This window comes from Aulonocara sp. 'chitande type north' Nkhata Bay, linkage group LG3 (genome assembly GCF_057382095.1).
Source record: "Aulonocara sp. 'chitande type north' Nkhata Bay isolate Kocher_YH1m ecotype deep benthic linkage group LG3, A_spYH_male_GT1.1, whole genome shotgun sequence".
NCBI classification, from domain to species: domain Eukaryota; kingdom Metazoa; phylum Chordata; class Actinopteri; order Cichliformes; family Cichlidae; genus Aulonocara; species Aulonocara sp. 'chitande type north' Nkhata Bay.
The window spans coordinates 11,201,140-11,228,177 of NC_141346.1; the positions used below are offsets into that span (position 1 = coordinate 11,201,140).

Consider the following 27,038-nt stretch of genomic DNA (forward strand, 5'->3'; position numbering starts at 1 on the left):
TCTCAAACACCTTCATTACTACCGAGGTCAGTGCAACTGGCCGGTAATCGTTCAGGGATGAGGGTTTGCTGTTCTTGGGCACAGGGATGATGGTGGATCTTTTGAAGCATGTGGGGACCACAGACTTCGCCAGGGACTCGTTGAAGATGTAAGTGAACACACCTGCTAGCTGGTCAGCACAGCAGCGCAGCAGACGGCCGGTGATGCCATCTGGCCCCGCCGCTTTCCTTGTGTTCACTCTCCTCAGTGCCGCTCGGACGTCATGCTCCGCGATGCTGGTCACCGGTCTCTCGCTGATGACGTCACTGTCCTCGGTAGCCAGGCGGTAGATAGCATTAGCCGCCTGGTTAACCTCGAAACGGGCATAGAACCGATTCAGCTCGTTGGTGAATGCAGAGTCGGCGTTGATCGGCGCAGTGTCCCTGGCTTTGTAGTCCGTAATGGTGCGTAGTCCGTGCCACATACTCCGTGTGTCGCCCTGGTGGAAGCGGGACTCCACACGTTCCCGGTACCGGCGTTTGGCATCTCTCACCGCACGCCGTATGAGGCCGCTTTGTAGGCGCTCATATCGCCAGTGGCGAGACCCGCGTTGTAGGAGGCGGTCCTGGCGTTTACTGCAGTGCGGATTGATCTGTCCATCCACGGTTTCTGGTTTGGGAATGTGGTGACTCTCGCAGGTTGTGAGAAAGTCTCTGACTGCATTCATAGATGTGTCCTTTCAGCTGCTCGCTCTGATCCAACCTTTGGTCTCTAAGAAGAGGCTTCAGGGAGATGTTTGCTACGTTGGACTGTAGGACCATCAGAAATGTGTGCAGTAACAAAACAGGCAGCACTGAAAGCAGCTCTAAGTGTTTGTGTTGTTCAATGATTTGTGCACAACAACAACAACGGGACCTCTCTCATCCATACAACAAACAAACATCAACAACCAGGAAGCAGCTTCACCTCTGATCACACACACTCTCAACTCTACTCACTCACCTGGAGAAACCCTGAGGTGGATGATGCTGCTGAGCTCCCATGAGTGTTTTTCTTCCATGAAGCCATAACACTTGTATGTTTCAGCATCATTAATCGTCACATCCTTCATAATCAAAGACGCGTCTCCATCCTTCATCTGTCTGTCCTGCAGGTCCACCCGGTTCTTAAAAGATGGATGCTGGTTGTCTGGATCGAAACGACCATGCTGGTACAAAAACACAGTTTCTGGCAACAGGTCATCTCTGCTCCAATACACACGTCTGATGTTTGGAGCTCGACATGTCAGAGTGACGTCCTGTCCAGACTCAGCTGTGATGTTTTTCTGGTCTGAAAGAGGAAACAACACAGAGCAGAGAGGTTAAAGGTCAAAGTACAACTATTTCCTTTGACATTTGAGTTTTTAGTCATGTTGGATTTATTGAACCTCTGAACATCCAGCAGGTCACCAGTGACCCACTGAGGGGGAATTTTAGCCTCATGCTAAACATGCGAAGTGTCAGAAATATGGCTGGGATTTCTAGAATCGATTCAATTCCGATTCACAAGGTCCCAAATTGATTCGATCCACGTTTCGATTCGATTCAGGGAAATTTTGCCTCAGTCAGAAATATTATAATTCTGATTATGTATCAGTACATTTCCATATTTTTATATATATAAAAAGAAATCTGACACTTGTGAGACTTTATCAAAAGTGTAAGCATCACAGCAGATGCCTTTGTGTCAAAGTAACTGAGGATAAAACACAGAAAAACACAAAGGCAACTTCTCTTGCCTGGGATTTTATATCAGAAAACCTTAAATATTCTGCAGTAGATCAAAAATGAAAGAAAACCATTAACATATGCATTAACATTACCTGATGCTGTTGAAGTAAGGCAGAGCAAAGTTACAGAGGTTTTATTAGAGGCACATCTAAGCGTTTTGCAATTTTTGCATAACTTTAAGTTTACATTTGTCCATTTACATTTGTTTACATTTAGCCTATTGAACGGCAGAAATTAGGTTTTCTTTTTGGAAGTAAGCAAAAGGGAAAAAAACACAGCGGCCGACAGCGCTGTAAACAACGGTAGACTTGTGCGTAATAAACAAGCGAATAATGCAGAAAACAGATTTTTAGATGGGAAACTGTTCTTGAAGAGAGAGAGAGAGAGAGAGAGAGAGAGAGAGAGAGCTGTGCATGAAGTGTGATTTTTATCGCGGTGAAAGCAAAAAAGCAAAACCAATTTATGACGATGTTTATGTGAAGCGTAGTTTGGATCTTCTTTTGCTGCTGGTTCAGTCAATATTGTTTGGAGAGAAATAAAACCTGCAGCTTCAGAATCTATCGCAAAAAGGAATGAGCAGACTGAGTAGTACAAAAAAATGTTTGCAGTTACTACAGTAGTGCAAATTTTTTCCCTTACTATAAATACTAATAAAGTGAAGTGACCAGTGCAGATTGTACAGAGTACTTGTGAAGCTGCAGGGTAGCTTCTGAGTGCGTCCTGTGGACTGTGTTGTGTGTGTTTAAGTGTTGTGGTTGAGGTGTCGTATGGCTTGATGGGAGAAACTGTTTTTAAGTCTTGTAGTCCGAGCAGACAGACTCCTGTAACGTCTGCCAGGTAGTAACAAGGAGAACAGCTGATGTGCCGGTGTGCATGGCTGGCCGTCTTCGACTCCGTCTGCGCCTCGGCGTTGTACTCCTTGTGTCTTTATCTTTGGCACTTTGTTCTCTAGGTGATTGTACGCTAATAACCTATGATAGAAACACGCTCCTGAATCTTCGTTTCTCCTGTTCTCAACGACCGAACTATCTTGGGACCGCGGGTGATGCCATTCCCCTGATGCCCGTCTCTCCCACTCATCTGACCGATTTACCTCTTCCCATGCCCCGCAGGATACCTCCCAGGAGACGGGGTAGAAGGAGTGGTGTCCGTGTCCGCTTCAAGGCTTATATCAGAGCCATGGCTACGGATTACCCCCCTACTAGCTGTGAATTTTCTCGTTTCATCCACCATCTTGGTAGCCGCTTTGCGGCTAAACTGCTCAACCACCGTTGGATATGTCCCGTTGGCCCTCAGTCCTATCCTGCCTGCCCAGTGGCCTTCCACTCTGCTCGTTCTTGGATATCACTGCCTGGCCGTGGTGTTCAACAAAACAACCTCAGTACCCTCAAACGAGCTACTACTAAGGACAGGACTCCTCGGACTCGGATGGCCTTATTTAATGTTAGGTCTCTTTCTAATAAGGCCTTCCTCTTAAATGATTTTTTTCTCTCCTCGGGTCTGGATGTTTTATTTCTGACTGAGACATGGACCTCTCCGGGTGAGTTCATCCCCTTCTCTGAACTTCTCCCTTCTGACTGTGCCTTTTTTAGCTCATCGAGGCTTACTGGTAGAGGTGGTGGCTTAGCCTCGGTTTTTAGAAATAAACTTGAGGCACGGCTGCTACCCTCCCCAACCTATTCTAGCTTTGAAGCTCAGCTATTGGAATTGACTGGCCCTCGAACTACTCTGTGTGTCGTGGCTTATCGTCCGCCTAAATATCATAAGATGTTCATCTCTGAATTTGCTGATTTTTTGGGTTCTATTCTTTTTAAATATGATTCTGTAGTTATTTCTGGTGACTTCAATATTCATGTTTGTTGTATGGATGACCACCTGTCTAAAGATTTTTCTGCACTGACTGACTCTTTTAATCTTACCCAGTGGGTAAATGAACCTACTCATGTTAAGGGTCACACCCTTGATCTGGTTTTTTCATTTAACGTGGATATATGCATTAAGGAAATTAGAAATACTGGACTTTCTGATCATTCCCCGGTCATCTTTGACGTTGACCTGGGTATCACTGACCCTTACTTGGAGGTTCCTCTCCATCCTACTCGGACTATTAACGCCGATACTGTGGTCAACTTCTCTACATCTTTTGTTAATTCTTCATTTAATATGTCGGACTGTTTTATCCCACACACACTTGAGAATTTCACCAATACTTTTTTAACTACATGTTCCTCGATTCTTAACACTGTTGCACCTATCAAACACAAACGCCCCAGAACCTACTCGCAATGCTGGTTAAACGACTCTGTCCGTGTTCTACGGCGTTTGTGCAGGCGCGATGAGAGGAGGTGGAGGAATGATAGACTCCAGTCATCATATGACATTTTACGTATTAGCCGCTCGAAATTCCAATCTGCTGCCAGAATGGCTAAAGCAGCCTTCTTCGCTAAGATTATTACTTCTAATGGTGACAATCCTCGCATCCTATTTAAAATTTTTAACTCAGTGGTGAATCCTCGTCCCTCTATGCCACTCTCGTGCTCCCCAGGTCTCTGTGAAAAATTTTCAAACTACTTTCTAGATAAAGTTTTATCTCTTAGATCTACGCTTCCTTTGGTGGCTGACAGTATGTCTAATCCTGACTGTTCTGCTGCCTTACATCAATTTGAATTAATTTCACTTCCCACTCTGAAGCGTATAACTGAGAAACTAAACAATACTAATTGTGTACATGATGTTCTTCCATCTCGTATAGTCAAGGATTGTTTTAATGTAATTGGACCCTGTCTATTGTCTATATTGAACCTCTCCTTGCTTTCTGGTTATGTACCTTCAGTTCTTAAACATGCTTTTATTCAACCCGTTTTAAAGAAAAATAACCTGGATCATAGTGATTTTGCCAACTATAGACCGATTTCCAAGCTTCCTTTCTTGGCTAAAATCCTTGAGAAGGTGGTTCTACTTCAACTGCAGACCTACCTGGACGAGAATAATATAAATGATAAATTCCAATCAGCCTTTAAACAACATCATAGCACTGAATCAGCGCTGCTTCGTGTTTTTAATGATCTTTTACTCATGGCTGATAATGGTCGTCCTTCTGTTTTAGTTCTATTGGATCTTTCATCTGCATTTGATATGGTTGACCATAACATCCTAGTCGCAAGATTAGAGCACTCTGTTGGCATTAAGGGCACTGCCTTGGACTGGTTCAAATCTTACCTCTCCAATCGGCTTTCTTCGGTACATCTGGCCTCATCTTCCTCTTCCCCTGTACCTGTTTGCTGTGGTGTCCCCCAGGGTTCTGTGTTAGGCCCGACCCTTTTCTCACTGTATATGCTTCCTTTAAGCGCTATCTTTGAGAAATACCACATTGCTTTTCACTATTATGCGGATGACATCCAGATTTATTTTGAGTTACATGATGATCTTGCTTTATCTTTAAATAACTTTCGTGAGTGCATGAGTGAGGTCAAGAAATGGCTGTTGGCAAATACTCTTATTCTCAATGAAAAAAAGACTGAAATCATGATTTTTGGCAGTAATGCCCTTCGCGCCAAACTTCAAGATGCCTTTGGCTTTCTTACTAGTTCTTTCTCTGATACTGTCAGGAATCTGGGTGTCTTGTTTGACAGCTCCTTTAAACTTGATAAACAGGTGTCTGCTGTTGTCAGATCTAGTTTTTATCAGCTTCGTCTCATCTCCAGGGCCAGACACTATATCCCGTATAATGACTTAGAAAAGCTCATTCATGCTTTTGTAACGTCAAGACTAGATTACTGTAACTCACTCTATTCTGGTCTCCATGTTACCCTTCTACATAGATTACAGACAGTTCAGAATGCTGCGGCACGTATTCTAACTAAAACCAAGAAGTTTGACCATATTACTCCGGTTCTTGCTGAGCTGCATTGGCTGCCTATCAAATACCGTATTCAATTTAAAATTTTGCTGCTTACTTTTAAAATTATCAATAATACTGCACCAACCTATCTTAAGGAACTTTTAAACCCTTATGTCCCTGCCAGGGCTTTAAGGTCATCCTCGCAGTTATTGTTAGTTCAGCCCAGATCTCGGTTGAAATCTAGAGGCGATCGATCGTTTGCCTTTGCTGCACCTGAGTTATGGAACAGCCTCCCGATTGGCATTCGGGAGTCTGATTCTATTTTTTCTTTTAAAGCACGCCTTAAAACTTATCTTTTTGAACTTGCCTTCTCTACCCGTTAAATGCTGACTGTTAACTGCGACCTATTGCATTAACTTTTTACTATTCCTTCATTCTTGGTGTTCTCTATCATGCGGCACTGGGTCTGCTATAATCTATGTGCTGCAGTCCATTTTATTAGTGGCTTTCTACTGTGAACATTGTCTGCTGTTCTTATTATATTTGATATTAATGCTCTTAACTGTATTATTTTATTGTTTTTTGTAAAGCACTTTGGTATGCCTAAGGCTTTTAATGTGCTCTATAAATAAAGGTTGTTGTTGTTGTATGTGCTGGGTGGCTGTGGTCCCTGATGATGCTGTGTGCTTTGCAGAGGCATCGTTGAAGACAAATGTCCTGAATGGCAGCAAGCCTCGTGCCAGTTTTGTGCTCTGCTGCTTTCACCACCATCTGTTTATAGCTATTTGGTGGTTGATGAAATTTTGTGAGGTTTAACCTGAGATTCTGGCGTTTCGGGAGAAATAAAATTATATCTAAAAGTCGATTCAGGATTTTAATGAATCAATTTTATGTTATCCAAGCTAGAATTGATTTTAATCGATAAATCGATAATCAAACCCACCCCCAGTCAGAAACTACAAGATGTTAGCTTCCACAGAACAACAACATGTGCTGATAATAAGTGAACATAATGTGTGAGAGAAAGCAGCCTCTCATTATAAGACACTGTGAGTCTCTGCATGCTGCCTTTATGGAGCTACAGCTGTTTGTATACACTGAACAAAAAGCTTTGTAGCTGCAGACACTACAACACATCACAGACAAACTAAATCTATATGATAATAACTCATAAGTAATAAATATTATTCAAATATAAACCAGACTGATACTTTATTCCTCATTATCCCAGAAACAAATAGTTAAATCTCACCTGCAGAGGCAACCACGACAACCAGCAAAGTCCAGCAGAGTGATGCAGTTAAAGCAGACATGTCCGTGTTCTCAAGATCTGCTGATCTGACTTTTAGTTTGTTTAAGTGACCAAGTCTGATATTGATTCTGTTGCTCACTTAAAATGTGATTTTAAAATCTGAGATTACATTAAAGTTTCAAACAAAATTTTAATTCATCAACTATTGTAACAAATGTATTTCAGCCCGTCTACACTTGTCAGTCAACATATAGTAAGGAATTCAATATATAGTGTCTTTTGGTAGGTTGGGCTATGGGACGATCATAAATAAGTGCGTCATAACGAAAGCAACGGGATGTAAAGCAGGTCTGAGTGTTTAACAGGTTTACAGGTGCGGGTTTCTTTTATTGACATAAGCCTGTATATCTGGTAGTTTCCAGTAGAGGGCTCTGCCGGATTTTGTGGCTCACATGTGCCAGAATGTTCTCAGTGAAGGTTAAAGCAAAACACCGGACTCTGACGAAGTTAACATATTGCAGTATTTGGAAGGCGTAGCGAGGTACATGTTTTAAGCTGTACTTGATTATTTAGTTGATATTTCATTGTATTCTCTAGTTTTTGGATTTATGTTTAAGTTTATATTAATAAGACGCATCTAGGATATGTATTTTCTGTTTTCTGTTTCGTTTTCACGGTGTATCTGGTGAAAACGAAACAGATAAGTCAGACTTCATTAGCCGTGTCTTGGCCCAAACTCTGCTTCAGGTCACAAAATCAAGACTTCAGCATTACTGAGAGTTACAAACTGTCTAAATTCTTTCATCTCTACTAAAATGATCGCTGTGGCTACTATACCAGGTGTAACAATTAAGTTTAACATCCAGGGATCAATGAAAACGAATTTACTATATTTAACGGCGTTAGCAGGAAGTTAGCTCGCTAGTTTCCACCAAAACATGACATACCATGTTCTGACTGAGAGATTTTTTAAACTAATTAAAACGTACAGCTCTGCTACCACTTCCAACATAAATGAAGAGAGAAAACTAAACAGGAGTCACTTTTGTAGTTATACTGAAGTTGGACTAACTGGTATATAATGATGCTCTATGTGTGACAGCCACACAGCTATGTTAGCATAATATAAACATAGTGAAGCTGGAGGATGAACGCTATCTATTTTCCACTCCACAAAAGTTAACATGAGTATTCCCGATGGTTGGGGACAAATGCAATCGTATGGCAGGATGCACTTTAAAGTCTACGGAATAGCTATTATATATATTTTGGTAATCGCACCAGGTCTGAAGGGGCTCTAGCGTAGACAGTTAATAATAAACAAACTTAATAATAAGTTTGTTAATAATTATTGACTTGGGTAAACATACACAGAGAAAGACAGTTATACAGGATTAGATCCGGTGTTTCAGAGTAACTGGTGAGGATGAAACAGATGAGTATTAGGAGCTGATTTTGCTTTGTTAAGAAAGGAAACAAAACCTTTGTGAAAATTTTCTCTTCCGAATAATTTTCTTTGTTTTCCTTTTTGATCATGACATGGCAGTGTGCTGTTTCAGTTGAAGAAAGGAGTGCATTATATAAACTACAAATATGTAATGGATTACATGTCGCTTTTAAGTTGTGTTTGGGACTTTATTAGATGCCCTACATGTTCCTATACCGTTGTGCCAGCTAATGGACTAGGAAGTAAATTAAGCCTCTCGAGTGTTTAGTGATGTTCCACTAAGTGCCCATATATAGATATCACAGTTACTCTGACTGAGCACACAGGAGATCTTAAGTGCTGTCAAACAACATTACACGGTAACTTAAAGAGACGACCGGTCAGTGAAAGTGAGAGTCTGGGGATCCATCATCTGGAACACGGAGAGTGGAATATGTAAATAAATCTGACCAGTTAAGATAAAAAAACAATTAATCTGTATCACCAGCTAATCTAATGAGGTGAAGTTTGAAATTCAGATTCTGTTAGTCACTGAAAATAATAGACTCAGACATTTATAACCATGAAAGTGTTGGATCGCCTGTAAAGTCAACACAGACATGTCTGATGGAACCGGTTCACTCTGCTTCACTTTCCTGTTTGTTGTGTTTGTCTGTGCAGGTGAGTTTATTTAATTTGGTTTGTTATCATGCGTGAAGGAGACACGAGGCTGGGTGGACACTTAACATCTGTAATCCAGCTGTGACAGAGACAAAGAAGTGTAATGTGTGTGTCAGTGTGATGTGTTGTAGTGTCAGGAGTCAGTATACAGCTACAAAGCTTCTTGTTCAGTGTATACAAACAGCTGTAGCTCCATAAAGGCAGCATGCAGAGACTCACAGTGTCTTATAATGAGAGGCTGCTTTCTCTCACACATTATGTTCACTTATTATCAGCACGTTGTTCTGTGGAAGCTAACATCTTGTAGTTTCTGACACTTTGCATGTTTAGCATGAGGCTAAAATTCCCCCTCAGTGGGTCACTGGTGACCTGCTGGATGTTCAGAGGTTCATTAAATCCAACATGACTAAAAACTCAAATGTCAAAGGAAATAAACAAAATATTTAAAGTCAATCATTCTGATCATAGTTGTACTTTGACCTTTAACCTCTCTGCTCTGTGTTGTTTCCTCTTTCAGACCCAAAGATCATCACAGCTGAGTCTGGACAGAACGTCACTCTGACATGTCGAGCTCCAAACAACACAGTTACAGTTTTAAACTGGACAAGATCTGACCTGAAGCCAGAATATGTGCTTTTGTACCAGGATGGTCCCTCTGATTCAACACACCTGCATCCATCTTTTAAGAACCGCGTGGATCTGCAGGACAGACAGATGAAGGATGGAGACGTGTCTTTGATTCTGAGGGACGTGACGATTAATGACACTGGAACATACATGTGTCATGTGTTCATGAACGAAACAAGGTCATGGATGAACATCAGCTTCGTATACCTGGTTGTTCCTCCAGGTGAGTGAGTAGAGCTGAGTGTGTGTGATCAGAGGTGAAGCTGCTTCCTGGTTGTTGATGTTTGTTTGTTGTATGGATGAGCTGGTGGATGTCAGAGGTAGACAGATGTTTCTCCAGCTGTTGTCTTTGTGGCTGGTAGTCTAGAGTTGTAGAGCAGCATTGTTTGGTTAGAGCAGAAACAAAGACATTTATGAATCCGTCTCTTCTTCTCTTGCTCTCTAACTCGTCTGTAAACATGAAACTTAGATTACACAGGAAACACGTGATCTCACCCAAAGAACAGTCACCGTCCTGCTTTGAAACAACCAGAACAAAACAAAAGCACGTTTGCACTATTCCAGCACGGCTGGAGCACACACTGGCTGATGTGACAATTCATGGATATAATTTCCAATCTTTCTTTAGCTCCCACCACATCTTTAACAACCATGTGGGGTCAGGGGTCATGTTTGGCTTGAGACTTTTGAAAAGTAAATCATCAGTATCTCTGTGACCAGCTGTGATAAACTGCTGATAAATTAACACATTAATCTTTGTGCTTTAAACGTACCTGCCAGAGCAAATACATAACAGCCACAATACACAGTTTGTCTGTGTAACAACTGTAAAAAACTATTGTAAGGAGCTGGACTTCTTCAAGTTTGTTTAAAACATTTAATCCGAGAAGCTTCTTCAGTTCTAAGAGCAACTGGTGGATCTCCCAGATTTTTAAGTCCTATGGGAGTGTCCCCCAGGAGGGTCATGGAGCACCTGTTGATCCTATTGATCCCACCATTCTGATGGACATAGAAGAGCCACCTCCACAGGACAGGACTCAGCAGTCCATCTGCATCTAAAGGTCAAAGGTCACTCTTTCGAGGATGCCAACGTTCACATTTTGGACAGAGAGGACAGATGGTTTGAAAGAGGAGTGAAAGAAGCATCTATGTCCACTGTGAGCGGCCATCTTTGAACAGAGGCGGTGGTTTACGACACCAACTCTCTGCCATCTATAATCCAGTTTTGAGATCCCTTCTATTGCACCCGATCCTTTTATTCCCTTTACTGAACAGAGACAACACGACTCAGTTGGTCAAAACTCTTAAATCATTCTTTTATTCATTTCTGGAAATGGAGATATGCTCAGGGCTAAAGCCTCCGCAAATCTGAAGCTTTACAAGCCAAAACATGTATGTAGTTTCGATAAAAACAACTGCTTCTGGGCTGACTAGTGTGTGTGTGTTACTTAGTTCCACTTTTTCTGTCTAGTTTCCTGTTATTATTATATTACCTCTGCAGCTCTGCACTTCCTGTATTTTTAAACTTCCTCTAACTTAAGCCTCTGTTGCTAAGGCCTGTCACGCTCTGACCTAGTTCTCGTTCACATCTGGCCTTGCTTTATAGAGGCCTTTATTATTAAAATACATAAAATAAGCACTAAGAATATATGTTTATTCCGTAACACTTCCCAGACGCCTTAACACCCACTCACATCCTGGGCCACCTGACCTCAGGAAATCACATGATAGGGTGGGCCAGGTTTCACAATGAGCTCACCAGAAACCCTGGCTGATTGTGACCTGATGAAAGATTTTTAATTTTGCTTAGTTGTAGCTTCATTTAAAGGAAGAAGAGGTTGTGAATTGGAGCCAACACAGGAAGAGAGATTGAAGCCATATGTGTAAAGGTGGTTGACATGGTGACATCCGGTTTTAAACAGACAGGCTGGCGCTCTCTTTCTCTCCTTTTATGGAATGTCTGCATTTCTATACATACCAAGTTATCTCCTGTTTCAGCTGACAAGCGAACAGTTTCTCCTTTTAAGGAAAATTATCAGTTCCATACATGCCACTCCTACTGCTGTGGAAAGTTGCTTTAAGTATAAAGAAAGGACATTTTGGATGCCCTGGGCGGTCTTTCCTCTCTGTCTCATTTCTGTCCTGCACACGTTGCTGCAGGATGGATCGAGTGATGAGGGGGGATCGTCCATGTGTGCACATGTAAAAGATATCTTGAGCCTGAGTTCCTTTGCCTTCCACAATTTCTCCTCACATGACCCACACCTGTTTTCACACCTTGGCTCATGTGATTAGGTAGAGGATCATCAGGGGGGTCCATGTCCCTCTTGGGGGGGAAACTCCCACAGAGCTTGAATCTGAATCACAGGTTCAGATGTTTCAGCCTCATAATAAACAAACACAGGTTCAGAGAGTCGAGGATTTGACCTTCCAAAAGTCTCAGACATGTTTTAACGAACTCTCAGTCTGCAAATAATAAAGAACAGCTGGATCAGTTTTAGTCATATTTAGTCAGATCATCCGTTTCCTTTGTTAAATTAAGAAAAATCCACCAGTATTTTCTCACTTTATACATATTGTGAATAGTTTGTATTAATCTGTTGTCCTGAACTAGAAGAGGAAACAGATTCTGTTCTGTTCTTCACTCATCACCTACCTGACAGCTGACACCTCACACCTGTTTCTCACCTGCAGGTCAGACAGGAGGAGACACAGAGGCTGGAGGGAAGGAGGATGGAGGGAAGGAGGATGGAGGGAAGGAGGCTGGAGGGAAGGAGGCTGGAGGGAAGGAGGCTGGAGGGAAGGAGGCTGGAGGGAAGGAGGCTGGATCTGCTCGACTGATAGTTGGTCTGTCAGTTTCTGCTGTGCTTCTTGTTGTTGTTGCTCTTCTTATTAATCTGATCTGCAGAAAATATGAGAGGGGTTTTAGCACAAGAAAACAAAACCAGAGAAAAAAACGTAAAAAAACAATTGAAAGGTCAGAAAATTATTCAAAGCTGAACTCTGAGCCTGGTGTTGCATGAAGTCACTGTTACCCAGTGTGATGAAAAACAGATGATCAAGGACAGAAAGAAACTGATGATGCCTCATGTGACTTTTCCTGCCTCGTGTGACTTTTCCTGCCTCATGTGACTTTTCCTCCTTAAGCCCAGCCCACTGGGAGACAGCTTGTACTTTGTTCTCCGTAGTTTGTAAATCCATCGTATCAAATTTGACAGAGTGTTGCCAATTTAGAGACTTTGTTGCAATATGTAGCGAGTTTTCAGTCACCCTTAGTGGTTTTTTCCGCCCCTAGCGACAAATCTGGCAACTTTTCTGGTGTTATTGGAGACGTATGACCACTGTTTCGCTCTTACAAGCAGCGGGTGCTGCCGTCTGCACGTCTGCCAAAGCGCTCACAGGCGGTCGCACACAGCAGTCGCCCCCAGCTGCTGTCAGCGCAGAAGATGTTCACGAGTCCAAACTACAAACGAATCGCACACGAAGCCGCTGCTTCCGCATTGACTGTGACGCAGGCCTGCAGCAGCGGTAGATTGGTTTGTGTCTAAACCAAATCGATGCTCTAAAATGCATCATTCCAATCATAAAGAATGAGGGTTGGAATTGTGACATAAAAACAAACAATAATTGCTAAAAGAAATGTAATTTAAATATGTATTAAGTTCTTTTAGGGTGTCTTTTTTAAAAGACTTTATGTCTCTTCCACGATGTCATTTCTCTCTCCTACAGCGTCCGTTACAGTTACATACATTTGCTGATGTGATGACGTCATTTAACAACAGCCAATAGAAATTTCCCCAACTGAGGAGTCGGCAACACTGAGTAGTAGTTAAATCGGAAGTGTGCAGTCAGTTGCTTAAATCTTTCAGCTTTTTTTAAACCTTAAATTTAATTAAATCTCATCAGGTTTTAAACTCAGGTTCAGTTATTCTCTGAAATTAGCGACAGATTTAGACTTCAGAACAAATCAAAGATCACGCTGCTCTGCTTTGCTGTTTGCTGTCGTCGTCGTCGTGTTCGTCTCTGCAGGTGAGGTTTACAGTTAGAAACTAAACTGAGTTTATCTGACAACAATAGACCAGCATCGACTAGTTTACATGTTGTTAAGAATAATAATAACAATGATAATAATATGGATTTAGTTTGTCTGTGTGGACACGTGGAAACATCTGTAATCCAGCTGTGACAGAGACAAAGAAGTGTAATGTGTGTGTCAGTGTGATGTGTTGTAGTGTCAGGAGTCAGTATACAGCTACAAAGCTTCTTGTTCAGTGTATACAAACAGCTGTAGCTCCATAAAGGCAGCATGCAGAGACTCACAGTGTCTTATAATGAGAGGCTGCTTTCTCTCACACATTATGTTCACTTATTATCAGCACATGTTGTTGTTCTGTGGAAGCTAACATCTTGTAGTTTCTGACACTTTGCATGTTTAGCATGAGGCTAAAATTCCCCCTCAGTGGGTCACTGGTGACCTGCTGGATGTTCAGAGGTTCATTAAATCCAACATGACTAAAAACTCAAATGTCAAAGGAAATAAACAAAATATTTAAAGTCAATCATTCTGATCATAGTTGTACTTTGACCTTTAACCTCTCTGCTCTGTGTTGTTTCCTCTTTCAGACCCAAAGATCATCACAGCTGAGTCTGGACAGAACGCCACTCTGACATGTCGAGCTCCAAACAACACAGTTACAGTTTTAAACTGGACAAGATCTGACCTGAAGCCAGAATATGTGCTTTTGTACCAGCATGGTCTCTCTGATTCAACACACCAGCATCCATCTTTTAAGAACCGTGTGGATCTGCAGGACAGACAGATGAAGGATGGAGACGTGTCTTTGATTCTGAAGAACGTGACGATTAATGACACTGGAACATACATGTGTCATGTGTTCATGAATGAAACAAGGTCATGGATGAACATCAGCTTCGTATACCTGGTTGTTCCTCCAGGTGAGTGAGTAGAGCTGAGTGTGTGTGATCAGAGGTGAAGCTGCTTCCTGGTTGTTGATGTTTGTTTGTTGTATGGATGAGCTGGTGGATGTCAGAGGTAGACAGATGTTTCCAGCTGTTGTCTTTGTGGCTGGTAGTCCAGCATCCACCCACACTCAGTTGGCCTCCATCAGTTTTCTTTAGCACAGATGTGTCCTGCTCACTCTGGAGTCAGTGTTATCATCCTCATCTGTGACAATGTGAGACTCCAGCTGAGCTAGTTTGTTATTTATTAATTCACTGACTTCTATTATGTCCTGATAGTTTAACCTCAGAGTTTAATCCATGTGTAGCTGAGCAGACTCCCTGCATGTTGTTGCTGTTACAGAGAGAGGACGGCTGCTGTCACTCTGTCAGGTTTAGATCAAATCAAACTAAGCTGGCAGTTTATCTGAACACAGGCAGTGCTTATTGTAAAGTATATATCTTTACTGCAGCTGTGTTAAAAACATGGCTGCCCTCTCGCTGTAATGAGACCAGCTGAGCAGAGTTACTGATCTGGAAGCGTTTATTTACAGTGTGGTAAATATCGATGCACAATTAATCCCCGTGCTCCCCAAGGCTCCCGTGTGTGTCCATTGGCGTCCGTGTTCGTGCTCCCCGCTGTCGTGACTCTGCACACCCTGTGCGTGCTGTTCTTCCTCTCCATGTTCCTCCTGTAGGAAAACAATAGAGGCAGCCGTTAAACACTGACCCCGCGGGGACACTCACTCACTCACTCACTCACTCACTCACTCACTCTGACTTGGGAGTCTCACGCAGTAATCCCACATCTGTGGGGGCTCCAAGACTCTCCTAAGTAGCTCCCCCGGCGAGCCCTGATCAGCAGCAGGTGTGTGGCTTCGGGTGTGGCCAGTCCCCTAGCAGGGCCACACCCACCAGGCCTGAAGGTGCCTGTAAACAAGAGTTCAGACACACACACACACACACACACACACACACACACACACACACACACACACACTCATATCTACAAACATGGAGAAGAGGGGCAGCAACACCAAAAATACATGTAATATAACAGGTCCATAACTGCTCAGGGATCCTGGGTCGCTCAGACATAGGACCCTGACAATAATACAGTTTGTCTGTGTAACAACTGTAAAAAACTATTGTAAGGAGCTGGACTTCTTCAAGTTTGTTTAAAAGGTTTAATCCAGTCAAATAATAAAGAACAGCTGGATCAGTTTTAGTCATGTTTAGTCAGAACATCTGTTTCCTTTTAAGAAGCTCGAAAAATCCACCAGTATTTTCTCACTTTATACATATTGTGAATAGTTTGTATTACTCTGTTGTCCTGAACTAGAAGAGGAAATGGATTCTGTTCTGTTCTTCACTCATCACCTACCTGACAGCTGACACCTCACACCTGTTTCTCACCTGCAGGTCAGACAGGAGGAGACACAGAGGCTGGAGAGAAGGAGGCTGGAAGGAAGGAGCATGGAGGGAAGGAGGCTGGAGAGAAGGAGGATGGAGGGAAGGAGGATGGATCTGCTCGACTGATAGTTGGTCTGTCAGTTTCTGCTGTGCTTCTTGTTGTTGTTGCTCTTCTTATTAATCTGATCTGCAGAAAATATGAGAGGGGTTTTAGCACAAGAAAACAAAACCAGAGAAAAAAACGTAAAAAAATAATTGAAAGGTCAGAAAATTATTCAAAGCTGAACTCTGAGCCTGGTGTTGCATGAAGTCACTGTTACCCAGTGTGATGAAAAACAGATGATCAAGGACAGAAAGAAACTGATGATGCCTCATGTGACTTTTCCTGCCTCATGTGACTTTTCCTCCTTAAGCCCAGCCCACTGGGAGACAGCTTGTACTTTGTTCTCCGTGGTTTGTAAATCCATCGTATCAAATTTGACAGAGTTTACAAACTGTTATAGACTCAGTTTGGGCTGAAACTTGGTGACTTTTCCTAAAATGACCCAAAATACACGACAATGAATGGATTGAAATATTTTCTACTGTTGTACAGATGATGCAGACGTTCGTACACTGACAGTGTTTCGGGACAAGTTTGACTCGTGTCTGTTCAGATGGATTTTCAGATCCACCAGTTTGGCTAAAATTAAGGAACATTGTGATTTTAGGGAAAGTTGACACTGTGAAAACATTTTCATACAAACTCACAAACATGATGTACACACGCATGTTTGTGTATCTGTAATGAGACAGAACTGGGTCTCATATGGCTCACACGAGACCCAGTTCATGGCTGAAGCCTTTATGGGTGACATGATGTCATACATGTCCTGAAGTGGATTCTGGATTTCTGACGTCCTTAATCACTACAGCAGTGAGGTCAGTGTGACGAACTGATGCTCTGTTCTCTGGCCTGACAAAGCTTTAACTCCAAACATCTCTCCACTGTTAGAGGATCAGTTTTTTATGGCCTGACAGTGTGAAGCCTCCACCTACATCACCGAACTGCTCCACCTTGCTCCACTTCTGCACTCTTGAGTCTGTGACCTTCTTTAAACAGCTTGTTTTTGTGTTTGTGGTGTTTTGCTCGGCTGTGCCCTTTTTAACACTGTTGTGTTTAACTTTGTTTTTTTTATATCTCTGGAAATAAAAGTTTGGTTTGTAAAGACAAAGAAAATGAGTGAAATCTCTCTCTGAGGATCCTCAGCGTCACTGTGACACGTGCCTGTATGTGCACATCTTTACTTTTAATAAGATGTTTCAACATGCAGACGTGAATCTAACACAGTAACAGCTGCCTTTGTTTCAGATCCAGCTCATTCCAGTTCACTGACAAAGTTTTGGTGCTGCGATAACGACTCTGAGCCGATGAAGCTCTGATGACTCTGATAACATCTCCCTCCCAGTAATAACCTCCCAGCAGCAACTATGACAGACACGTCTCCTGACAGTGACACTCTTACAGATACACATTCAAGATTCAAGAGCTTTATTGTCAGTACAGCAGTAGACACAGTATACAGCTTACCACATGGTGCATTTATAAGTATGCAAAAGATATCTCTCTCCAAGAGATGTAAAACTCAAAATTACAAATACATAACATACTAAACTTTGTGATGCGGCTGCTGCTGCTCCACATGTTAGTAAATCTGACCCTAAATCTTCCTGCTTCTCTTAGAGCACACAGGTAACGGCTGCCCTGAGCATGAAGGTGTGTCTGCAACATGATGAAGCTCGTCTAGAGCAATGATTACAATCTGCTCCGGGGCAGCTGGAGAGTCCTGTTTGCTGTTTGCCTCCTTTAGAAAATAGAATAAGAGCCAGAAACTTCTTCTCAACACAAAATAGTCTTTGAATGTGTTTTATCTTATTTTCTAGGGTCCATTAGAGTGACCGTGGATACAAAGTGATGTTAGTGGAGAATTAAAGGTTTTAGTAAAAAGTGTGAAGGTTGACAGTTTGATTACAGCTGTCAAACTGATTTCCTGTTCTTTGTATGTTTGTCACACTTATTAAATGTTTCAGATCAGGATGATGTAGCTTTGGATTTGTTCCCTTAATAACAAACATCTTCATTTACAAACTTCAGTTTGTGTTTTCTTTGTTTAATATTTTAATGTGTTTGATCTGAAACATTTAAGTGTGACAAACATACGAAAACCAGGAAGGAAACAAACTCTGTTTCACTCTGTTTGTTTCCATCTTATGTTCTTATATGTTGTTTGACTGCAGTTTCCTCAATCTTATAAACAGAACATTTGCATAATGACTGAAAGCAGCCCACTGAAGGAAGAATGGGCTGGGAGGTCAGAGATCAGTGGGCTTTGGTCAGTGGTTGTCAGAGGTGGGACCAAGTCATTGTTTTGCAAGTCTCAAGTAAGTCTCAAGTCTTTATCCTCAAGTCTCAAGTCAAGTCTCAAGTAATGTCAGGCAAGTCAGAGTCGAGTCTCAAGTCACTGGTGTAAAAGTCCGAGTCAAGTCACAAGTCTGAAACTTTGAATTTCAAGTCCTTTCGAGTCTTTAAAAAAAACAAACGAAAAAATAATGTTGCAGTTATGCTAAATGTAAATATTAGACCATGTAATTTTTAAATCTGTGTTTTTCTCAACACATGACAAAATAGTGAACTTAGAAAATATACACAAATTGTGAAATTGCACCTCTTTAAAATGCAGCTCAATTAAACCTAGCTCCAAGAATAATTTTCACCGACAGTTCTGAGATACGCTGCATGTTATTCTTGGATGCGGTTGTAGGACCAGCTTTAAAATCGCATGACAAAAATATCATACACATTAAAAAAAAAACTGTATCACCAACGTAGCCTGGACAACATTTGCTAGTTAGATGAAGTCAGCTATCTCATCTTAGCATATTTATATGCATATTTATAATCATACGGTTCTTGGAGTGAGTGCATACACTCATGAAGTTTAGTAACTTCCGGTCACTGCAACAAGCCCAGGTACAGTTTACCGACGGATGGGTGCAGGACCTTGAAATGCACCGTGTAGAACGAAAGACCATCGTACGTATCATAAGTTTACCAGTCTCACAAACTGTCGTCATAAATACACATTCGTTAACCGTTTATTAATATAACCTTTGAGCTCAACGGTAATTAATTAGTAGTGGAAATAATTTCTGGTAGCATCACAGAAATGTAGCAGTGACAATAATATTGTATGCTGTAATCGTACTGGGCAATTAGTGATACAAAAAACCTGTTTTATCCTGTGAATAAAAGTATATGTTTCTGTCAATGTACCATAATAACAGAAGCGAAACACAATATTGTGTCAGGATAATTTACTATTTATGCACAATAAATAAAGGAGCATAGCGCGACAATTTCTGTTCAGCGCCAGACTTGCTTGTAACCTATATCACCAATTATGTTAAGAAAAATGACGCATTAACTACAACAGCAGACTGACCTTTGTGTAAATGCTTGGAGCAGACTAACCTGTGAGCTGGAGTGTTCTAGGACGTTATATTTGATCTTTGAATGGCTGCAATCCAGTCGCCTCTTTGTTACTTCGGAAACATGGCTCGAACAATTTCTCTTCCACGACGTAATCCGATAACAACCGATCTCTTTACCCGTCGGCTTCCCGTGGCTGTCATGCGACCGGCTATTGCAGTTAATAATACAACAGCTTCTTGCCATTTTTGTGTTTCTTTTTATCGCTGTGTGACTGATTTTAATTGAAAGCCTGCGTGCGCTAGTACCGCTTGCCACGAGTTCCCAGAATCCTTTGCGGTTCTACCCGTGAATGACGTCACATTTTCAATCTCTATATAATATGCATGTTAAATTTTATATTTGGGGTGAAATATCAAGTCTTTTCAAGTAAACCGGTTCAAGTCCAATTCAAGTCCCAAGTCATTGGTGTAAAAGTCCAAGTCAAGTCACAAGTCTTAGAACATTTTTTCAAGTCAAGTCTAAAGTCATAAAATTAATGACTCGAGTCTGACTCGAGTCCAAGTCATGTGACTCGAGTCCACACCTCTGGTGGTTGTTGATCATGACCTGACAGATCTGTATCCTGTGTGTGCACCCACTGTGGGCCTTTTCTGTGCTTAGTGTCAGCCTGAGCTCCATGCAGGCCTCAAAGGCCAAGCAATTCAAAAGCTTCACCAAAACAAGGCACCACTCAAATAGCTGGACCCAGGCTCGCCGCCCTTATGGAGGAAAACATAGAAGATGATCTCTGTGAGTTATTTTTACTGTCATATTATAAAATGTGATGTTCTAGCATCATGTTATTCTTCTTAAGCCTTTGAAAAGCTTCCTCTGTGTCCATTAAACTGATGACTTTAGTGCTGCTGTCTACTTGTTACATTTAGTACTGTTTAATTTTCAACCTAGGAAGATCTGTGAAAAGGACTCACAATATAACATAATACTGTAAGATTACTTACAGGTAAAATACTCAGATTGTACTTAGATAAAAGTATGTAATCACAGACTCGCCCAGCCCGACTGCCTTGAAGTTCAGGTGTCTTCACTGCCTCCTCTGATAAGAGCTGGAGACCTGAGTAGGTTCGTCACCCATCAGCAGCAGATCACCTCTCGATCGGGCACGTTTTCATCTGGGAGGCTTTTAGAGCTCACTGCCCTCGGCATCGCTGCTGGAACAACCAAGTTTTGCTATTGAATCTTTGACCTGCTGATCTCACAGAGGCAGGAGACCCAGAACATCCATGCCAGCTTCAGTTTATGCTCTGTCCTGTCATCCAATCAGATTTGCATGTAATACACTGATATTCAGCCCCAGCCTGGTGTTCTCTCCATCTCTGACCTTTCACACAATTTAAACTAACAAACTTTCTCTTTAAAACTGTTTGTCAATCACAATTTACTCGATTTATTATTATTCTATCACATATTTATATCAGTCATAATGAACTCAGTATGATCTGAGCTGTAAACCTGTATTGATCATCACAAACCTTTATAGCACTTCAGAGCAGCTCCTTCAGTGGCTGCGGCACCCACGATGTGGGACGGAGAGATTTCCTCCCCTCTGCTGTCAGACTCCACCACAAAGACTTTGCAGCTGATCAAACACACACATGTGCAATAGGACTAAGTGTAACACTCTTTTTCTGACAACGTTGTATTTGTACTCAGTTGTATATAGCATGTGTATTCTATTTTTATCCTATCATTCTATTCTATTCTATTGGGTACAGTTGTGTACAGTTTCTTATTCTATTCCAGTGTTCTCTCATGTTTGCTATGTAACTGCACTGTCCACTTCCTGCTGTAACAAAACAAATTTCCCACATGTGGGACTAATAAAGATGCTCTTATCGTTACTGTATAACCACAGGTTCACTTCACATTTGGTAGAATATAAAAGGACAAAGCTGGACAATTGTCATCACATTTCTCATTAGTTGCTGTTAGCACAAGCACACAAAGAAAGCAGAGCTTTAGCTTTAGCTCCCTACATCACTTTTAAGCCTGGATGTTGAGGCTTTTGCTTCCTCTCAGCTGTGATGACATCTCTGTCTGCTCCATCTCACCCAACATCATCCATCTGACCTGATGCTACCTGACAAACTAAAGATAAAATATTAAATTCATTTTGCATCACTTACATTTAAAATACATTTAAGGTGGATTTCTTAAAAGGGAAGGGACTGACCTGACTGTTGTGTCGAGACAGGTGTGAAGGGAGTTAAATCCAGTCTTATACTACGGACGTGTTTGGTTTTGGTCTGTAATACGTTGAGTTTATTATCTATAAGTTAACATAGCAAATCCTCCATCCAGAGGCTAAAGTGATATCAGAGCTAGACTACTTTAAGTGAAAACAGATGATCGTCTGAGCCTTAAATGAAATAAGGTTAAAAAGAAATGCTATCGACAGTGTGAGGCAGTGAGCTCTGTTATACCATATTTTTTAATTTTCTTTATTATTATTATATTATAGTGTTATTACCTTCCTGTTACTTCATAATAGAATGACAGTTAATGGTAAAAGTCTTGAATAGTTTTGAATTTATTTTTCCATGATCACATTTCATTCAATCACTCGTGGACTTGTGTGAATGTTATATGTGTTATTTTCACCCGTGGATTTACAGACACTGTGTGAACAGTTTTCATTTTATCCAAAGTTTTACTTGATGTCCAACTGATAAAATCACTGACAGACAACAGAAGCAGGAGCTCAGAGAGAAATTCAATTCAACTTTATTCATAAAGAGACAAATCACAACGTTTGGTTTTATTTGACAGAAACTTCAAACTAAACCAAATTCAGGACGTGTATTAAACCTGCAGCTGATCCCTGTCTGCTGTTCACTACCTTTGATTTCTGTTACCAGCATCATCTCATGTTCCCCAGGTTCACTGACAACGCTGAAACCACCAGCGGGAGACTAAGAGTGCTGATTTAAAAAGATTCTGACATTTTATTTTGCTGCAGCTCAACATGAGGCTGTATCCTGATTCCTTTGTTGTTTTTGTTTTCTCTACATCAAGAAAACAGCAGCAACAAGAAGCACAGCAGGAACTGACAGGCTGACCTTCAGTCCAACAGATCCTCCTGTGTGACCTGCAGGTGAGAAACAGCTGTGAGGTGTCAGGTAGGTGATGATGAAGAACAGAACAGAATCCATTTGCTCTTCAAACTGCTGTCAGACATTATCTGCTGCACTCTGATCACATCACTCAGACCAGCTGCTTTCTACAAAGTCTCATCAGCAACATCTTTACAAACCAACATCAGATTGTGTGTTTTGTGCTCTAAAGTTTTGTGCCTCTGGTTTCTCATTGGCTCACACTCTTGCAGAGCCGTAACACGCACATGAATGAGAGGTGGTGAGTGTAGTTCCTGTTAACAGGGTATTGCAGACCATCCCGCTAATTGCTGAATTTACTTTTGTCTGTCATATTTATGATGAAAAACAAATGTAATCAAATTAGATATTGATATTTTCATATGGGAATTGATCCTGCAACATGAAACGCTGGGATTGGAAGTTCAGCATCGCTCCGCACATCATACCTGTGAGATGACAGACAGCAGTGTGGAGGAGAGTGCGACACAAAAACACAGAAATATGACTGACAGCTGCAAACGAAGCAGCATCTGCTGCAGGTGAAAGATATCGGGACTAGCAGAGCAGAGTGGCTTCACTGTAAAACAAAATTAGCAGTGAGTGTGAAAAGTTTCTGTGTGTGGAGTTCAACACCGTCCACTCAGAAGCTGCATCACTGGATGGTAGATTTAAAAAGCTTGCATTCAGTGACAACAGAGCTGTTGATGAGGCACTTCAGAGAATAACTGCAGCAGCAAAGTGCACTCCCACCCAGCTCCACCATTACAGGGCCAAGTGAAGGAGGAGCCACAGACGTCTGCTGTGTGGAGCCTCTTTGATGAAAGAGCTGCAGGAGATGCTGCAAAGAGAAATACTACAGCTGATGTTATGATGGAGATGAAATGTTATCTTGAGGAGCCCCTCATCCAACAAGGAGAAGGCCCACAGAGCTGGTGGGAGGCCAAGGCCACAGTCTTTCCCTACCTGTTGAAGGTGATGGAGGGGAGACTGTGCATTGTGGCAACATCTGTTCCTTTGGAGGGTCTTCTCAAAAACTGGGCAGATACTAAGGAGAAACCACATCAGCCCATCCAAGCTGAGGCAGCTGGTTTTTCTGAATGTCAACCTGCACTGAGGACAAACTGTTTGGCTGCTGAGTTTGGTTCTGTTCTGTGGATTTGTTTACAGTGGGGCTTTTTGTGTTGAATTAAACTTAAAGGTTTGAGTAAAATATTAAACAACAGTAAGAATGCCTGCTTTTGTAACAGAACAAAAACACAGAACTAGGCAATTATAAGGCTTTTCATAAAAACACTACATGCAAAAGGGTTTGTCAGCACACAAAGCATTCACATTTGCCAAGTAAAGCTAAAGTATGAGGCTACAGATGATAATAACTTAAGAGACATTTGGGAGCCACGAGACGTGCAAGATAATCCAGAGCTTAGATCTAAATAAGGAAGTCTTAACTCAGTAATGGAGAATATCCTCACACATTAAGAAGCACCGAGGGAGGGAAGTCCTTCATTACTCTGTCAGTCAGGTAGGTGATCAGTGAAGAACAGCACAGAATCTATGTACCTGCATGTTCAGCTCAATTTGTGGATGCAATAAGAAGTAAAGTGAGAGTGATCAGCTTACCAGTGACTGTGATATTAACCAGGTTACTGATGGCACCATTACTGGACTCACACCAGTAAACTCCAGTGTCGTGAGGCACCAGCGTACTGATTGAACATGATTGATCACGTTGCTGTTGTCCCCGCCCATCTCCACACTCAGCCCTCTGCAGTTTGCTTGTGTTTCTCCTCACAGTCCAATCAGAAAAGCTTTGGTCCTCCTCACAGATTACAGTCACAACATCTCCCTCAGAGAAATCAGAGCTGTGAGGAAGAGGAGAGGTTAGATCAGGGCAAGGCTGGACTGGGACAAAAAGTCGGGATGAAGATTGAAAATGTGACGTCATTCAGGGGTAAAACCGCAAAGGATTCTGGGAACTTGTGGCAAGAGGTACTAGCGCACGCAGGCTTTCAATTGAACTCAGTTACGCAGCGATAAAAAGAAACCCAAAAAATGGCAAGAAGCTGTTGTATTATTGACTGCAACAGCCGGTCGCATGACAGCCACGGGAAGCCGACGGGTAAAGAGATCGTTTTTTTATCGGATTACGTCGTTGAAGAAAAATTTTTTAAGCCATGTTTCCGAAGTAAGAGCCGACGGATGGTCTGGATATACCAAACATAACGTCCCAGAACACTCCAGCTCACATGTTAGTCTGCTCCAAGCATTCCCACAAAGGTCAGAGTTTTGTTGTAGTTAATGCGTCATTTTTCTTAACATAATTGGTGATATAGGTTACAAGCAAGTCTGGCGCTGAACAGAAATTGCTCCTTTGTCTATTGTGCATAAATAGTAAATTGTCCTGACACAATATTGTGTTTCGCTTCTGTTATTATGGTACATTGACAGAAACATATACTTTTATTCACAGGATAAAACAGGTGTTTTGTATCACTAATTGTCCAGTACGATTACAGCATACAATATTATTGTCACTGCTACATTTCTGTGATGCGTACCAGAAATTATTTCCACTACTAATTAATTACCGCTGAGCTCAAAGGTTATATTAATAAACGGTTAACGAATGTGTATTTATGACGACGATTTGTGAGACTGGTAAACTTACCTTTGTTCGTACGATGGTCTTTCGTTCTACACGGTGCATTTCAAGGTCCTGCACCCATCCGTCGGTAAACTGTACCTGGGCTTGTTGCAGTGACCTGAAGTTACTAAACTTCATGAGTGTATGCACTCACTCCAAGAACCGTATGATTATAAATATGAGCGTGGTGAAAGTTGGGCAGCACGCTGACGTCTTTGGTCCCTCTGTGTGCTCGTAAGGGTCTGACCCTTTCACTCCTTTGATTTTTTCCTCGTATCTTTTCTTTGTCTTTTCGTCGAGACTTTTTTGTGCGGCAAAGAAAAAACAAGAAGGTATTGGAACCGGAGAATGAACGTTTTGCGGTGCTGCAAATGCTTGCATTTGATGCGGTACTTGGATTGTTTTGCCACGAGTTCCCGGCATGCATTGCGCGAAAATCATGTGATTGCTAAACAAGGGGGAGGGTGCATCCGGCCTCCTCGGCTGTAATTGGTCCAGCCCAGAGTCGATCATGACCAATTGGCCAATCCAACACCTTTCATTATATATACCCTTCCTAAAAAAACAAAAAAAATCCATCGGCCCATAAAAACAAAAAATCGCCAGCTATGGATCAGGGGTGTCAAACTCAAATACACAGTGGGCCAAAATTCAAAACTGGAACAAAGTCGCAGGCTAACGTTAATATTTATTGAAATATATTGTAACGTTCACAAGAACCAGACGGTTGGGTCTCAGTTTGTCCGTTTATTCGGCACATAAGCAAGCGGGTTGCTAACTCAGGGGAGAGCGCCCTCGTGCTACCCCTCTCTTCAGCCTGGCACCCACACAACACAGAACCCAGGTCCCCCCTCCCCTTCCTCCACACCACCCTCCCTACTTCCTGCAGCACAACCAAACATGAATCTTAAAGGAACAACAACAGTGTGCAAAGATAACCAACATGTACAATAACACTTAACCATCGTTACACTGCCCCCCCAGCAATAAGTTCCTCGTCCCCGAGGGAACGACACAGTCTCTGAGGCGGGGTGGTAGCCTACGTTCCCTCCTTGACCTCCTGAGCCCCTGAGGTGGGCGCGGAGCGTCGGGGCTTTGGGGTGAAGAGTCCGAGGGAGGGGAACGCAGCCCCGGTCGGGGGCCCCTCTGAGCAGGGTCATGGACGCTCTGTACACGTCCCTCTGGAAAGGAGGGGAGGGACTGCCCTCTGTAGGGGGCCATCCGGTCTCTGTGCAGCGCTACTATCCTCCCCCTAGGAGGCAACTGCACCCTGTAAACAACCTCCCCCACTCGCTCTAGGACGCTGCAAGGCCCCACCCAGCTGCTATCCAGTTTAGGACACCGTCCCTTCTTTCTCTTTGGGCTGTAGACCCACACCAGCTCCCCAGCACGGAAGTGCCTCCCCTTAGTGGTGATGTCATAATTCCTCTTTTGGCGCAGGCCTGCCTTCGCCAGCTGCTCCCGGGCGTAGGAATGTGCAGAATCCAGCCGGTCCTGCAGCTTCCTTGCGTAGTCCCGGCCTGGTGGTGCTTCTGGCGCGTCCGGGGGCTTCCCAAAAGCCAACTCTGCAGGAGTTCTCAGCTCTCTCCCTAACATGAGCAGGGCAGGCATACATTGGGTGGAGTCTTGCACTGCCGACCTGTAGGCCATGAGGATAAGGGGAAGATGGTAGTCCCAGTCCCGTTGGTGTTCTGAGGTAAGGATGGCTAGCTGCTGGGCCAGCGTCCTGTTAAACCTTTCCACCAGTCCATCGCTTTGGGGGTGAAGTGGGGTGGTGCGGGTCTTCTTAATCCCAAGGCGTTCACACATGGCAGCAAATACCT

At 42.4% G+C, this 27,038-nt stretch overlaps 1 protein-coding gene across 1 annotated transcript in view; it reads left to right on the forward strand.

Moving 5' to 3' along the window:
• LOC147333943 (CD276 antigen-like) overlaps positions 1-27,038 on the forward strand; it is a 185,386-nt gene that overhangs the window by 51,188 nt on the left and 107,160 nt on the right. Inside the window, exons 5-6 of the mRNA XM_086286480.1 lie at positions 9,466-9,798; positions 14,199-14,531. Of these exons, the coding sequence (XP_086142606.1) occupies positions 9,466-9,798; positions 14,199-14,531 (666 nt within the window). The remainder of the gene's footprint in view (positions 1-9,465; positions 9,799-14,198; positions 14,532-27,038) is intronic.